The following is a 15539-nucleotide window of genomic DNA, read 5'->3' as shown; positions in this document are numbered from 1 at the left end:
AAAAATATAAATACATTTTTATCATCTGCATCCCACCTGTGGGGATTTGGCAATATAGCAGGTGATATAGGGCTTACCCAGTTTACTTAGCTTTTCTACTATAGCCGAGTGGGGAATGGTGTCAAAAGCTTTGGCCAGGTCGAATTATGTGGTGTGCACCACTCTACCTTAACCCATTTCTTCTTTGGTAACCTTTCCAAGAAAATCTCCCACGTTGAGTAAGCATGACTTACCCAAGATGAATCCAGACTGAGATTGGTCCAGTGTTTGGAGGTTTCCTATATCTTGACTGATTAATTCCATGGCAAGTCCTTCCATGGATCAGCATATGAAGCTGATCAGACGTATGGGTCTGTAACTGCCTGGGTCTGTGGAATGTCTTTCCCTATGCAGGAGAATGTCTGCAGCTGTTCTCATTTTGTATGGTACAAAACCTGTAAGGAGGCCAAGACTGAACAGTGTTAGGGGTGTGGTTAAATCTCATTTCATGCTATTTAATACACATCTATGTATATTATCAGGATCCATCTATGCAGTATTTCAGCTTTTGATAACACTTTTAGGGCTTGGTGTTGTGTGATAACCAGAGGCTTGCCAGTTTCAGGTACATCTTGAAGGACAAATGGAGGGGTGACGTTAGAGCTAAATTTAAATTTACAGCAGGTTCCCTAGTGTAAGTAAGCACATGGCTGTTCCGTGCTTTTGACATTACAAACTAAAAAAACACCTTGTGACTGACTTTAGCTTTTGTAGCTATTTTAGCCTCAAAACTTCCTTTGGCAGATTTTCACGGACAAGGGCTCTAACATTCTGAAAATTACTCTTAATATTGGTAAAAATTCTTTTTTGTTTATTATAAAGTTTGTGGATATTACGGTTCCAGATTATGGGCCTGTTTCTGGGGTTTCTATGGGGTAGAGCTGCACCTATGCAGCCGTAAACATGCTGGTATAGTGTTTTCAAACCCCACAAAGTTACCTCTAAATAGGAAACTGAAGCCTTCTACAGGGAAACTATACTGAAAACTGCACTCTTGGAAAAAGACTGCAACTTCAACAACCAGCACAAAGCACAATAAAGAGATTACATATACCTCCCCCTCCCATATAAATAAAGGCTATTTGTAACCTAACAAAATAGCCTTGGACCAGAAATTAAGTAAAATTTCTATCAGAAATGGCACCAAAATTAGGATTTAAAACCAAAAAAAATCTACTCAAATACAAATTAATCTAAATCTTAATTAAATATAAACTAAAGAAAAATTCATGTCAGACATATTAAACAAAAATGGCACCCAAACCACAATTTAGACAAAAAAAAATTTTAAATGCCATAAATTATCTCAAATAATCATAGCCACAAAACTGGCAAAACAGCAAGTTGTCCTGTCAAAATGTTCAAAAGAAACTTTTAAATCAAAGGAAATGGTGTCAAATTAGTACCAGTTCTGGTAGTACAAGGCAATGAGTGGAACTGCACTAAAATGGCCTTAGTGCAGAAATAGCCATAAAAAACTTTTAAGTGTTACAGAAATAGATTTTTAGTTTTTATTTCAAGCTTATACTGCAAGAGAAGCCATCCACACTAAAAGTGAAAATACATTTTCCACAAGAGAAAATAAGCAAATAAGCACAGTACACTAATATAGCAATGAGAAAAAGGCAGAGGGAGGAATTATAGCCCAAAAGGAGCTTCTTATTGAACTCTGCAACTGTTATCACCCAGAGAAAGAAGCAATATCCCAAAACTGTGGCACAAGCAAACTGAAAGCGTCCTGCCAGAGGGTCCGTGGCAGCCCTGGTCACAACAGGTGATCAGTTCTTCTCATTAACAGACAGGCAGTGGGAGTAATTATGAGCTTTGTCAAACTGCCAGAGGGAGGGTAGCAGGGCACTACTTCCTATATGCTGGTAAGGCAATGCGTTTGCTGACCATCCACACATCACAGTCTTTCCTGTAAAGAAACTTAAATATGAACTTTTAACAAATGCTTTGCATTATAAAACGTTCCCAAATTTAAAAGGTGGGTGACAACAAAACCATAGCACAGACAAACGTGCAAGAATCAGGACAGAATTATGCAGGGTGGACAGCCTCATGGTACCCTTAACTGCTGACACACGCATACACAAAAAGATGACAAAGACAATTCACTAAAATATTAGGATGCCTAAAGTAGTGCCAGCAGAGGCAGTACATTTTTGTTGTACTAGTAACAGCTAGTGGCATATATGGTATGAATACATTTGTGTAAAATAAAGGTACAAAGAATGCTGCAAACCTTTAAAGGTTTGAGGTATCCCACAGACAGAACAGCGAAGTTCAGAAAACCATCTCTGGTGGATGATACAGTCTGTAACAGTTAGCCCCTCTCAACCATCAGAAAGGACGGATAGCCTAGCTGCATGGCTACAGGAAAGCTAATCACTTTCACAGCCTTACAACATAGCCTAGTGTTACAGTGTTGAACAAAAGATTATGTCTTACTGCCTCTATCACCTGACTGTCCATTACGTTTCAGAAAGCTCACTTGGGCAAAGTGTTTCTGCCTTGCCTTCTATCCCTTCGACTACTGTTCATAAAAAAGTATACTGAAGACCTTTGATGCATCAAACACAATATAAACTACTGCTATATCACATTTCCTGAGCACTAAAACTCGGCTAGTTATTATGATCTTCAGGTCAAAGCCAAGTGGGCAAGCTCAAGCAAGAAACCCTACATATGGCTGGCAGGCTGAGTGGAGAGAAATTCTTGCAGCAAAAAAATCCTACTCTAAAACCAGACTCCACTGTCACTCGGTATGCTCTCTCTATTAGTACTTGTTGCAGTTACCACAAAGAATACAAAGTTTACTACAGATATATTTTCTGTTCATTGTAAATACCACTGACTTGAATTTGTACTTGTGTTCGCTAACAGTATACATAAAACACAGCTGTTCTTGTTTTAGCTCAAATCAGAAAAGATTACTGTTGATACTTAGATACACCCATCTTCATTGTCGTCATAGCACCTGGTATAGTTCTTTGTATACTCATTTCTGTCTTACAAAACATGCTTATATTGATTTTTTGTTATTGTTACTGTTAAATCTTGTACACGAGGAATTTTCACCCCATCCTCCACTGTAAATAGGCTCTTTCTGCTTGGATCTCCCAATCAAAGAAATAGGGGAATACTATCTGAGGCTGAAACAAAAAATGACCTGAACGCAGTTTAAGAGACAGCAAATCACAAACACTGGATTATCAATGGAAAAAAAAAAGAAAAAGGTTACAGTTTTCTCTCACAATTCTCAAATGGAGCTATACTACACAGTATTCTCATTTTAAGCCAAGTGAAATATAGCTTTACAGAAAAGGCATGACAAAATCTCAATATGGGAACAATAGATAGTCTGAGGGAATAAGGATCCTCAGCTGATTTAAAAAAAAAAAAAAAAAAAAAAAAAAAAAAAACATACGCAGGACTGCATCAAATCAGGCCATGACGACTGTGATACAAGTAGTGTACAAACTATCAAAAAGGTTGAATTTCATGCTATGGTGGACTTTTATGTTGAAAAGGAAGCAAACATGCACTAATGCACCCAAATGCAGTGCTCGGTATGAAAAAGTAACAATTACTTCAAACAGTACTTACTTTCATACTTGTCCTTTCCCATGTAAATAGTGTACGGTGGGCTGACAACTGTATAAACAAAAAAATAATAAATAAATAACTGTAGCCATACTGACAAATCACATCAATAAATGAATGTGACATACCTAGCTCAAGGTGAAAACTTGTCATATTCGGACACCAGTTTAATTTTTTACCTTAACTGGGAGTATGGGTAGACGCAAAGGAAAATAATGTTTTACTGGATGTGACAAAAAGAAAACACAACAAACAAAAACTACAATTATCACACCCTATGCAATCAAGATCTTTAAATACGGTTTCTGCAGCAAAATGAAGATCATGATGCTAAACAGTTTCATAGATTAGTACTAGGCTAACTGCCCTTGTGAGCCATTTTACGCCTAGCCAATTATTACCTGTGAGATTCAAACCCTGTACCTTGTGTTTGTAAGGCAAACACCTTAACCATTAGGCCAACCTTAAATGATTTCTTTACTATACACAATGTTATACTACACTGTTTCTAGTGCAAAAAACAATTGTTTTGTGTTTTATGGCCTTCACCTCCCAATTCTTGAGATAAGTTTTTAACCTCTGATGCCATGTGTTTAGCCAAATACAGCATCTAGTGCTGGTACCATGACATTTCAAAATCTGCAACAGTAACAGGGCTACTGTATTTACGTGCAAACTTTAGCCACAGGAGAGCTGCACTCCTTGCAGGTATAAACCAACTATATATTCTAAGTAACCCACCTTATTATGATATTGACTATTAGAAATGTTGAAGTAATGGATCTATAGCATAATTAGAGGTCTTCACACCTGAAGAAAAGCCTGATTTTTTTACTCAAAATACTCTTCATACTGTATGTGACATCATGGCCTATACTTCACATCTCATCATTCTGACATTATGTGCAAATGGACACTACCAATGAAAAAGAATTACAAAATAAAAAAACTTGTCAATTTATATAATCGCAACTTCTGTACACTTGCTCTGAAATACAATGGCATATAAGTGATGCCTGTAAAGATATATCTACTTGAAAATAAAGGTGTATGGAAAGAGGACAAGTGTTCTTAAAGCAGACAATAGTCAAAACGCTATCAAAAACTGTGGACAAACAACAACAAAGTGTATTAACGGACGTGTAGAATACAAACAACTAGCAAAAAGTAATTAAGCACTTAAATGCTGTATAGCATCCAATCATAAGATATTCCAGCCCATTTCAAACAGCTGCCAGTACATACATATAAACACACACACACACACACACACACACACGGGTCTACTTCAGATTGGCGAAGTTTCAAAACGCTGACAACCTGAAACAATTGTGCAAAACTACTACAAACAGTGTTTTGCAGGGGGGGGGGCAAGTCCCACACCCCACACTACTTAAATATTCTCACTCAGAGATTGCACTACAGTGCAGGAAGGGGGAATCTCCCAGTTCCGCACTGTACCGGGATGTCTGCTATCATCTGTCAGCATTTCAAAAGTTCAATCATACGGTGTCCGCCATATGGGTGTCAAACATTTGAAATTTCAATCAAATGAAGGCTCAAAAGCTCATTTGATAGAAACTAATTTCACTGACACCATAAGATAGACAGCTCAAAACACCAAAAACTCATTTGACTGAAAATCAAAACACTGAAAATGCTACATGCCCTTTTCCCCACAATAAATCCTAGAGTTAGTATATATAGTTACGGGGAGTGTGGGGGCCACTGCCCCCACATAGTTTATGTAAATATTATTTTCTCCAAACAATTATTCATTGTAGTTATAAGCATCCATGTGTAGCGTTTAAAAAGTATGACGTATATACACACAAACACACATTTTATATATATATATATATATATATATATATACACACACACACACACACACACACAATATATATATAGATATATATATATATATATATATATATATATACATATATATATATACATATATATATATATATATATATATATATATATATATATACATATACATATACATATACACACACACACACACACATACACATACACATATATAGGTTCATACTAAGCTATCTGCCCTGGGGCATTTACAAGCCTAGCCCGAGTGTGTTTGGCTTTCGCCACCCTTACTTAGAATTGGGTTTGCTATGCCCTTTTTAAGGTTAGTTTACTGAGCCTCTGTCTAGCAGAGACACAGAAGTAATCCCCAGGGTGAATCTACGATCTCCCATCCACTCATCAAGATTCCTCTTGAAGAGAGTCAGTGAGGTGCACTGCCTAACATGGATCGGTATTCTATTCCAAAGTGAAGGTAGCCTCTGTGTTATGAATCTGTCACTCCAGCACGTTCTATTTAGCTCTGTGCTGAGGTTCAAATCCCTCGAGCGCGTGGTTCTAAAGGATTTGGATTTTCCGAGGTGGAGCATGTCCATTAAATTCTGGGTTAGCTATAGCTTTGTATGTCAGGCATAGATCGCCTCGAAGTAGGCGGTATGCGTCTGAGTAAAGTTGGAGTTTCTTTAACCTGGCAGCATATGGCATCTACTTGAGACCCTTGATCCTCTTTGTGAGGTACTTTTGGGGTCTTTCCAGCTGCTGCAGGTGGCGGGTAAGGTACATCCCAAAAGGAGCACTGTATTCTATGATGGGTCTGATGAGGGATGAATAGAGGGGCACTATTACCTCCCCTGATCTGGATGTGAATCCTTTCGTGATAAGGTGGGATATGTAGAAAGTCTTTCTAACCACTTTGGCAACGTGGTTGTCAAAGGAGAGATTGCTATCAACTTGGGTCCCCAAATCCCTAATTACATCTTCTGTATTTAATGGGTTTCCACCTATATGGTAGTTTGTGGGCACTTTATTTTTGCCAAAGGGTATGACTATACAGTTCTTGGCATTCAGCTTTAGGCCATGGCTCTGGCACCAGTTATCCGTCTCTGTGAGACCTTTTTGAAGGGTGCTCGTGTCAGCTGGAGATTCAATAATGGCTCCCAGCTTGCAGTCATCCACGAACTTAGTCAGCCATAGTCCTCCCATGCTGGCCTGTACCTCAGAAAAGTAAATGCCGAACAAGAGAGGTCCCAGGACCGAGCCCTGTGGGACACCACTTGTGACCGGTTTCGAGTCAGACATGACTCCGGCAATTCTGACTCTGTGGGTTCTGTCTTTGAGCCAGATAGCCACCCATCTTGTGACATAGGGATTTATGTTTAAGCTGGATAGCTTATCTATGAAGCCTGAGTGGGGTATTGTGTCAAATGCCTTTGCGAGGTCCAGATAGGCCGTGTGGACTACCTTCCCTTCATCTATGGCCTTGGTGACTGTTTCGAAGAAGTCAACCAGGTTCAAGAGGCAGGATCTGCCCTTGACCAAGCCGAACTGAGTAGGATCCAATGTCTGTAGGTCCCCAATGTCTGTTTATGAGTTCCATGATGATCATCTCCATGGCTTTGCAGATAAGGCTAGTCAGGCTTATGGGGCGATAGTTACCAGGGTCTGTTGAGGCACCACATTTGTGGAGCAGGACCACTGTTGCTGTACGCCATTCTTTGGGTACATATCCCGTAGTGAGGCTGAGATTGTACAGCATTTTTACGTGTGGGTTTAGTTCTTCTTGGAGTTCGTGTAGGATGCAACCTGGGACACCGTCCGGTCCCATTGAGGCAGTGTTTTTTGCCTTGGAAAGGGCGGTCTTCACCTGGACATCTGAGATGTTTGGGAGGCTGCACTCTACTGGGATAGATATTTGCTCTTTAGGGGGGAAGGGGGGGGAGTTTGCACTGAACCTGTCTGCCAGGATGTTGGCAATGTCTGTGGGTTCAATGTATTTTTTGTTATTTAGAATCAACTCTGAACATACCTGGGAGTTGCATCCCAGGTTCCTAACATGGCTAAAGAAGGCCTTGTGATTGTCTTTTGTGTCCTGTGCAATTTTTATTTCGAAACTGGCCTTGGAGGATTTTATGAGGGATCGTAATTTTTTGCTAGTACTGATCAGAGATGCCTTCCCTTTTAGGGATTTTGCTCTATCATGTAGTAGCTTCCTCCTTCTGTTGTACAACTTATTTATGGCTGGGGTCCACCAGACTGGACGCCTGCCTTTGGACGCTTGGGTCTTGGATTTGTTTGGGATAGCATGGTCCATGCACTCCTAGAGGTGTCCATAGAATGCGTTTATACAGGATTTCGTGGTTTGGGCCGTAGTTTCCACCAATCCTGGGGACTTGAAGGTTTCCACTTCGGATTTGAGAAGTGGGAAGTTCACTTTTGAGAAGTTCTTTGCTGTGGTTTTCTGGGATGGGGGTGGGGTCGGGTTTTGGATATCCAGTGAAATTAATTTATGGTCTGATCTTACCAATGAGGGGAGTACCTCTGGTGTGGAGCATAGGGTCCCCATGTTGGTGATGATCAGGTCCAGTATGTTTTCCCCTCTTGTGGGAATTTTGACCAGTTGTTCCATAGCATTTGAGCTTATGAATTCCAGGAACCTTTGGGTAAGGGTGTTGGGGCTTGAGTAATGCTCCCAGTCAATGTTAGGGTAGTTGAAGTCACCCAATATAATGGGGTTTAGAGAGATCTTCATGTTCTCCAGTGTTTTCAGGAAAGCAGAGTGGGATTCCTGATTTTGAGACGGTGGTCTATAGAATGCTATAAATTGAAGTGGAGTTTTGCCCACTGTTAGTTGCACATGGATGGTTTCTGATGCTTCGTGCAACGGTACTAACCTGGAGGTGTGGGTATCCTTGATAAATAAAAATACTCCCCCTCCTTTTGTGATTCGGTCTGGGTTTTGGGGCCGAACAGCATGGTATGAGGTATAACCTGGTAGTGCTGGGGTGTTCTCTGGAGCCTTGAACCAGGTTTCTGTCACTGCACAGATATCTATGTTCTCCATACTGAGGAGAGATTCGAGTGCGTGCATTTTGAGGTTTAGACTTCTGGCGTTTAGCAGCATTACCCTACCCTTAGTTTCTTGTTCTTAGTGTGTATATATATATATATATATATATATATATATAAATACACACACATACATATATGTATATATATATATATATATATATATATATATATATACACACACAACTATATATATATATTACTGTACTTATTTCCTTATTTCACTTGAAAGAAAGTTACTGTTTGTCGTTTTTGCATTTAGTTACTTGTAACACATTGCACTCAAGTTACCTGGCACTTGCTCACTAAAGCAATTATATAAGTCAGCACTAAAAATTAAAAGCACTACACCCTCACTCCCCACTGGCCCTTGTTTTCAATTAAGGAATTCCCAATATTATTCTAGCATGTCCAAAGGTCAGTTGTCAATCTTCTCTCCGGTCCAGCTGGTGAATCTGGGAATCTTGAGGCAATGTTATAACTGCCTCATGTACACAGACAACCCTCTCCTCCTCCCACATAACACAAATACTTGCGAGAGATGCAGCTATTTAGCCAAACTGGAGGCTGAGCTCTCTCAACTCAGGACTGGCAAGACCAGACAGGAGGAGAAGGCAACTACACACACCACAAAACCAGCCTCACATAATGCTACCACTCCACTGAATCAAACACATAAACACACAAAGACATACTCGGAGGCTCTGAGTAAAATTTACCTAAACAGCAGAGGCCTCCAAAGCAGACACCCAAACAACTGCTACCTCAAGACACCCCACAAGCAACACATAAACCACAAAAGCAGTGTGCAAAGCAGTCACAGCCCTTAAGGCCAAATACAACACCAAACATACTTGTCATAGGTGACTCCATAGTCAGACACACTGACGTCCCACTCACCAGGCTGAACAAGGAGAGGGTCACAGTAAGCTGCCTATCGGGCGCTAGAATCCGCCACATAACACAAGCACTCGGGTCACTCCACGGCAAGTACAAGTATGACACAGTCATTGTCCATGCTGGTGTGAACGACCTGAGACGTACCTCCCTGGACTACATGAAAAGAGACATAGAGGAGCTCTCTGATTATGTAGCCCAGGCAGGTATGACCCTAACCCTGAGCAGTATCCTTCCTTCACCAAGAATGATGCCACAACATAGAGACAAGATGATCAGCTTTAACAATTGGCTTAATGTCTGGTGTCATTCAAAGGGGATCCAGTGTCTGTCTGCCTGGGATGACATGCTTGACAAGCCACGCTGCTCAAGGGCGGCTTGCACCCGTCACCCTGGGATTCCGGATATTGGCTAAGGCTCTTGCCACCCCCATAGTGCCTTTTTTAGGCAAGGCTCAAATTCTAAACCTACCACCCTAGAAAACAAAAATGGGAAGAAACTGAGGGTAATGCTGCTCAATGCCAGAAGTCTAAATCTCAAAATGCACGCACTCGAGGCCCTTCTCAGTATGGAGAACATCGATGTCTGTGCTGTAACTGAAACCTGGTTCAAGGCTCCTGAGAGCACCCGGCACTATTAGGTTTTACCTCATATCATGCGTTCCGGCCCCAAAACCCGGACCACACCACAAAAGGAGGGTGTATCCATATTCATAAAGGATACCCACACCTCCAGGTTGGTGGCAACGCATAAGCTCGGAAACCATCCAGGTGCAACTAACGATAGGCAAAACTGCTCTACAAATTGTAGCATGCTACAGGCCACCCTCTCAAACTCAGGAACCCCACACAGCCTTCCTGAAGACACTGGAGGGTATAAATGTATCTCCAAACACCATCATATTGGGTGACTTCAACTACCCAAATATAGACTGGGAACATTACTCAAGCCCTAACTTTCTAGCCCAACGGTTCCTGGAGTTCATAAATTCAAATGCCATGGAACAGCTAGTCACTGTTCCCACGAGAGGAGAAAATATACTAGATCTCATTGTCACAAACATGGGGACAAAATGCTCCACCGGAAGTATATCCCTCATTGGTGAGAGCTGATCATAAACTAATCTCACTGGAAATCCACATCCCGCCCCCACCCCAAACAAAAAAGGCCATAGTGAAGAACTTCTCTAAAGCAAACTTCACACTACTCAAGACTGGTGTGGTATCCTTCAAGGCCCCTGAGCCAGTGGAAACCACAACCCAAGCTGCGGAAGCCCTTACAAATGCCTTCTATGAACACCTCCAGGACTGCATGGATCAGGCAATCCCAAATAAAACCAAGACTCTTTCCACAAAGGGCAAACGTCCAGTCTGGTGGACCCCAGCCATTAACAAACTTTACAATAAGAGGAGAAAACTATTACATGATAGAACAAAATCCATAAAAGGGAAGACACCCCTGAGCATTATTAGACGAGCACTCATAAAAACAACTAAAGCCTATTTTGAGAGAAAAATTGCCATGGAGACAAAGGACAATCATAAGGCCTTTACAGCTATGTTAGGAACCTGGGTGGAAACTCCCAGATATGCTCAGAATTAGTCCAAAATGATACAAAAATCACTGAACCCACAGACATTGCCAACATACTGGCAGACAGGTTCAGTGCAAACTTCACCCCTCTCCCCTAAAGGAGAGATAACTATCCCAGCCGAGTGTAGCCTCCCGGACATCTCAAATGCGCAGGTGAAAGCTGCTCTCTCTAAAGCTAAAAACACAGCATCAATGGGACCGGATGGTGTCCCCGGCTGTGTGCTACACGAGCTAAATGAGGAATTAAACCCGCACATAAGGCAGCTGTTTAATCTCAGCCTTACCACAGGATACGTGCCCAAGTAGTGGCGTACGGCAACTGTTGTCCCACTCCACAAAGGCGGTGCCTCTACGGACCCTGGTAATTACCGCCCCATAAGCTTAACAAGTCTAGTCTGCAAAGCTATGGAGAGGATCATAATGGAGCTCATAAACAAAGATATAGGGGACTTGCAGACATTGGACCCGACCCAGTTTGGCTTTGTCAAGGGAAGATCATGCCTTTTGAACTTGGTCGACTTCTTCGAAACAGTCACCAAGGACATTGATGAGGGAAAGGCAGCCCATACAGCCTGCGTTGACCTTGCAAAGGTCTTCGACACAAAACCCCACTCGGGTATTGTAGAAAAACTTACCAGCTTAAATGAAAACCCATATGTCACAAGATGGGTTGCAAACTGGCTTAAGGACAGAACCCACAGGGTTAGAGTTGCTGGCGCTGTGTCAGACTCCAAGCCGGTCACAAGTGGTGTCCCACAGGGCTCGGTCCTTGGCCCCCTATTGTTTGGCATCTACTTCTCAGAAGTACAGGCCAACATAGGAGGACTTTGGCTGACAAAGTTTGCAGACGACTGCAAACTGGGCCATAGTGGAAAGTGCATCAGACATGGATATCCTTCAGAAGGGACTCACGGAAACAGATAGCTGGTGCCAGAGCCATGGCCTGAAGTTAAACGCCAAAAATGTATAGTCATACCCTTCGGGAAAAACAAGGTAACCCCAAGCTACCATGTAGGTGGCAATCCACTAAGCACAGAAGAGGTTATCAGGGACCTGGGGACCCAGGTTGACAGTGGCCTTTCTTTTGACACTCACATTGCTAAAGTGGTTAGAAAGACCTTCTACATTGCCCACCTGATCATGAAGGGATTCACATCCAGATCTAGTGAGGTTATTGTTCCCTGTACTCTTCACTTATCAGACCAATGATCGAGTACAATGCCCCATTCGGGATGTATCTCACCCGACATCTGCAGCAATTGGAGAGACCCCAAAAGTTCCTCACCAAAAGGATAAAGGGACTCCAAAATCTGTCATATGCTGCCAGATTGAAGAAACTCCAGCTCTATTCAGTCGCATACTGTCTGCTCAGAGGTGACATGTGCCTGACATACAAGGCCATGTCCAACCCGGAATTAATGGACATGCTCCACCTCAAAAATCCAAATCCACCAAAACCACTAGAGCAAGCGACTTAAACCTTAGCACGGATATAAATAGGACGTGCTGGAGGGATAGATTTATCACTCAGAGACTCCCTATGCTGTGGAATAAAATCCCGGTCCATGTGAGGCAGAGCACCTCGCTGACTCTGTTCAAGAGAAATCTAGACCTGTGGATGGGAGATCGTAGGTTTACCCGGGAATCATCTCTGTGTCACTGCTGGACAGAGGCACAACAAACTAATGGGCACAGTATTTTTTCATATAAGGGGTGGCGTAAGCCACAAAAATTTGGGCTAGGCTTATAAATGCCTTAGGGCAGATAGCCTAGTATAAACCTATGAACCTATATATATATATATATATATATATATATATATATATATATATATATATATATATATATATATAAATACACACAACTATATATATATATACATACACACACACACCTATATATATATATATATATATATATATATATATATATATATATATATATATATATATATATACACACACACAGCTATATATATATATATATATATATATATATATATATATATATATATACACATATATATATATATATATATATACACACACACACACACACATATATATATATATATATTATACACACACACACAACTATATATATATATATATATATATATATATATATATATATATATATATATATATATATATATATATATAAAAACTGTATATATATATCTATAAAAGAACTATATATATATATATATATATATATATAATCTATATATCTCCCAGCCACTGGCGATGCACAAGCCAGTGCATTTCTTTGTGCCGGTCCCAAGCCCGGATAAATGGGGAGGGTCGCATCAGGAAGGGCATCCGGCGTAAAACTTCACCAAATTTATTCATGCAGTCACCAGTTAATATTTCCATATCGGATCAGTCGAGGCCCAGGTTAATAACGACCGTCACCAGTACTGTTAGCCAACAGGGTGCTGGTGGAAATTGGGCTACTGTTGGCCGAAGGAGGAGAAGAGGCGGAAGGCATGACCGAAGGCAGGAAGAAAGGAGAAAGGCTAGGACTGTGGTAGTGAGGGTCAGAACTTTGAATGTTGGTAGTATGACTGGTATAGGGAGAGAGCTCGCTAAAATGATTGACAGAGGGAAGGTTGGTATATTGTGTCTGCAAGAGACCAGATGGAAGGGGAGTAAGGCTAGGTGTATCGGAGGTGGGTTCAAATTGTTTTATCATGGTGTGGATGGGAGGAGAAATGGCGTAGGAGTTATTCTGAAGGAACAGTATGCGAAGAGTGTTTTGGAGGTGAAAAGGGTGTGGGACAGAGTGATGTTTATGAAGCTGGAAATTGATGGGTGTAATGATTAATGTTGTTAGTGCATATGCTCCACAAGTTGGGTGAGCAATGCATGAGAAAGAAAAATTTTGGAGTGAACTGGATGAAGTGGTGATGACTGTACCCAAGGGTGAGAGACTGGTGATTGGAGCAGATTTAAATGGGCATGTTGGTGAAGGGAATAGTGGGGATGAGGAAGTGATGGGGTGGAATGGTGTTAAACAAAGGAATGCAGAAGGTCATATGGTAGTAGATTTTGCGAAAAGGATGGATACGGCTGTGGTGAATACATATTTTAACAAGAACGAGGAGCATAGGGTGACATACAAGAGTGGAGGAAGATGCACACAGGTGGATTATATCTTATGAAGGAGGGCCAGTTTGAAGGGGATTGGAAACTGTAAAGTGGTGGCCGGAGAGAGTGTAGTTAGGCAGCATAGGATGGTGGTTTGTAGGATGACGTTGGTGATCAAGAAGAGGAAGAGGAGTGTGAGGGCAGCACCAAAGATCAAATGGTGGAAATTGAAAAAGGGTAATTGTGAGGTGGAGTTCAGGGATGAGTTAAAACAGGCAATTAAGAGTTACCAAACAGCTGGGTAACTACAGCAGAGTTAGTAAGGGAGACTGCTAAAAAGGTGCTTGGTTATCGCATCGGGACAGAGGAAGGACGACAAGAAGACATGGTGGTGGAATGAGGAAGTACAGAAAAGTATACAGGCAAAGAAGAAGTGGAATTGTCAGAGAGATGAAGAAAGTAGACAGGAGTATAAGGAGATGAGGTACATGGCAAAGAGAGAGGTGGCGAAGGCTAAGGATAAGGCATATGAAGAGTTGTATGAAGGGTTGGACACTAAGGAAGGAGAAAAAGAACCTGTACCGAATGGCTAGACAGAGGGACCGAGCTAGGACAGATGTGCAGCAGGTAAAGGTGATAAAGGATAATGAGGGAAACATACTCACAAGCGAGGAGAGTGTGTTGAGGAGATGGAAAGAGTACTTTGAGGGGTTGATGAATTAACAGATAGAGAGAGAGGAGGTTGGATGATGTAGGGATAGTGAATCATGAAGTACAATGGATTAGCAAGGAGGAAGTAAGGATAGCTATGAAGAGAATGAAGACTGTAAAGGCTGTTGGCCCAGATGACATACCTGTGGAAGCATGGAGGTGTTTAGGTGAAATGGCAGTGGAGATTTTAACCAGATTGTTTAATGACATCTTGGAAAGTGAGAGGATGCCTGCGGAATGGAGAAAAAGTGTTTTGGTACCAATGTTTAAGAATAAGGGTGATGTGCAGAGCTGTAGTAACTACAGAGAGATGAAACTGATCAGTCACAGCATGAAGTTATGGGAAAGAGTAGTGTAAGCTAGGCTAAGAAGGGATGTGATGATTAGTGAACAGCAGTATGGTTTCATGCCAGGAAAGAGCACTACAGATGTGATGTTTGCTCTGAGTGTTGATGGAGAAGTACAGAGAATGTCAAAAGGAGCTGCATTGTGTTTTTGTAGACGTGGAGAAAGCATATAACAGGGTGCCTAGAGAGGAGTTGTGGTATTGTATGAGGAAGTCAGGAGTGTCAGAAAAGTATGTAAGAGTGGTACAGGATATGTACAAGGGTAGTGTGACAGCGGTGAGGTCTGCGGTGGGAGTGACGGATGCGTTTAAGGTGGAGGTGGGGTTACATCAAGGATCAGCTCTGAGCCCTTTCTTATTTG

The 15539-nt window shown here is 41.5% G+C and overlaps 1 protein-coding gene across 2 annotated transcripts in view; it reads right to left on the bottom strand.

The window, feature by feature from the left end:
- Window positions 1-15539, bottom strand: part of CCDC25 (coiled-coil domain containing 25) — a gene marked incomplete in the record, with an annotated part of 783974 nt that overhangs the window by 545956 nt on the left and 222479 nt on the right. For both annotated transcript variants that reach the window (XM_044062680.1, XM_044062681.1), the window contains 1 exon segment: window positions 3649-3696. In XM_044062680.1, the coding sequence (XP_043918615.1) occupies window positions 3649-3696 (48 nt within the window).

The sequence above is a fragment of the Protopterus annectens genome, chromosome 2.part1, assembly GCF_019279795.1.
Source record: "Protopterus annectens isolate FY-2018-M chromosome 2.part1, PAN1.0, whole genome shotgun sequence".
Lineage (NCBI taxonomy): Eukaryota > Metazoa > Chordata > Ceratodontiformes > Protopteridae > Protopterus > Protopterus annectens.
Note: the sequence above shows the minus strand (reverse complement) of the source record. Positions and strands in the feature narration are given on the sequence as shown.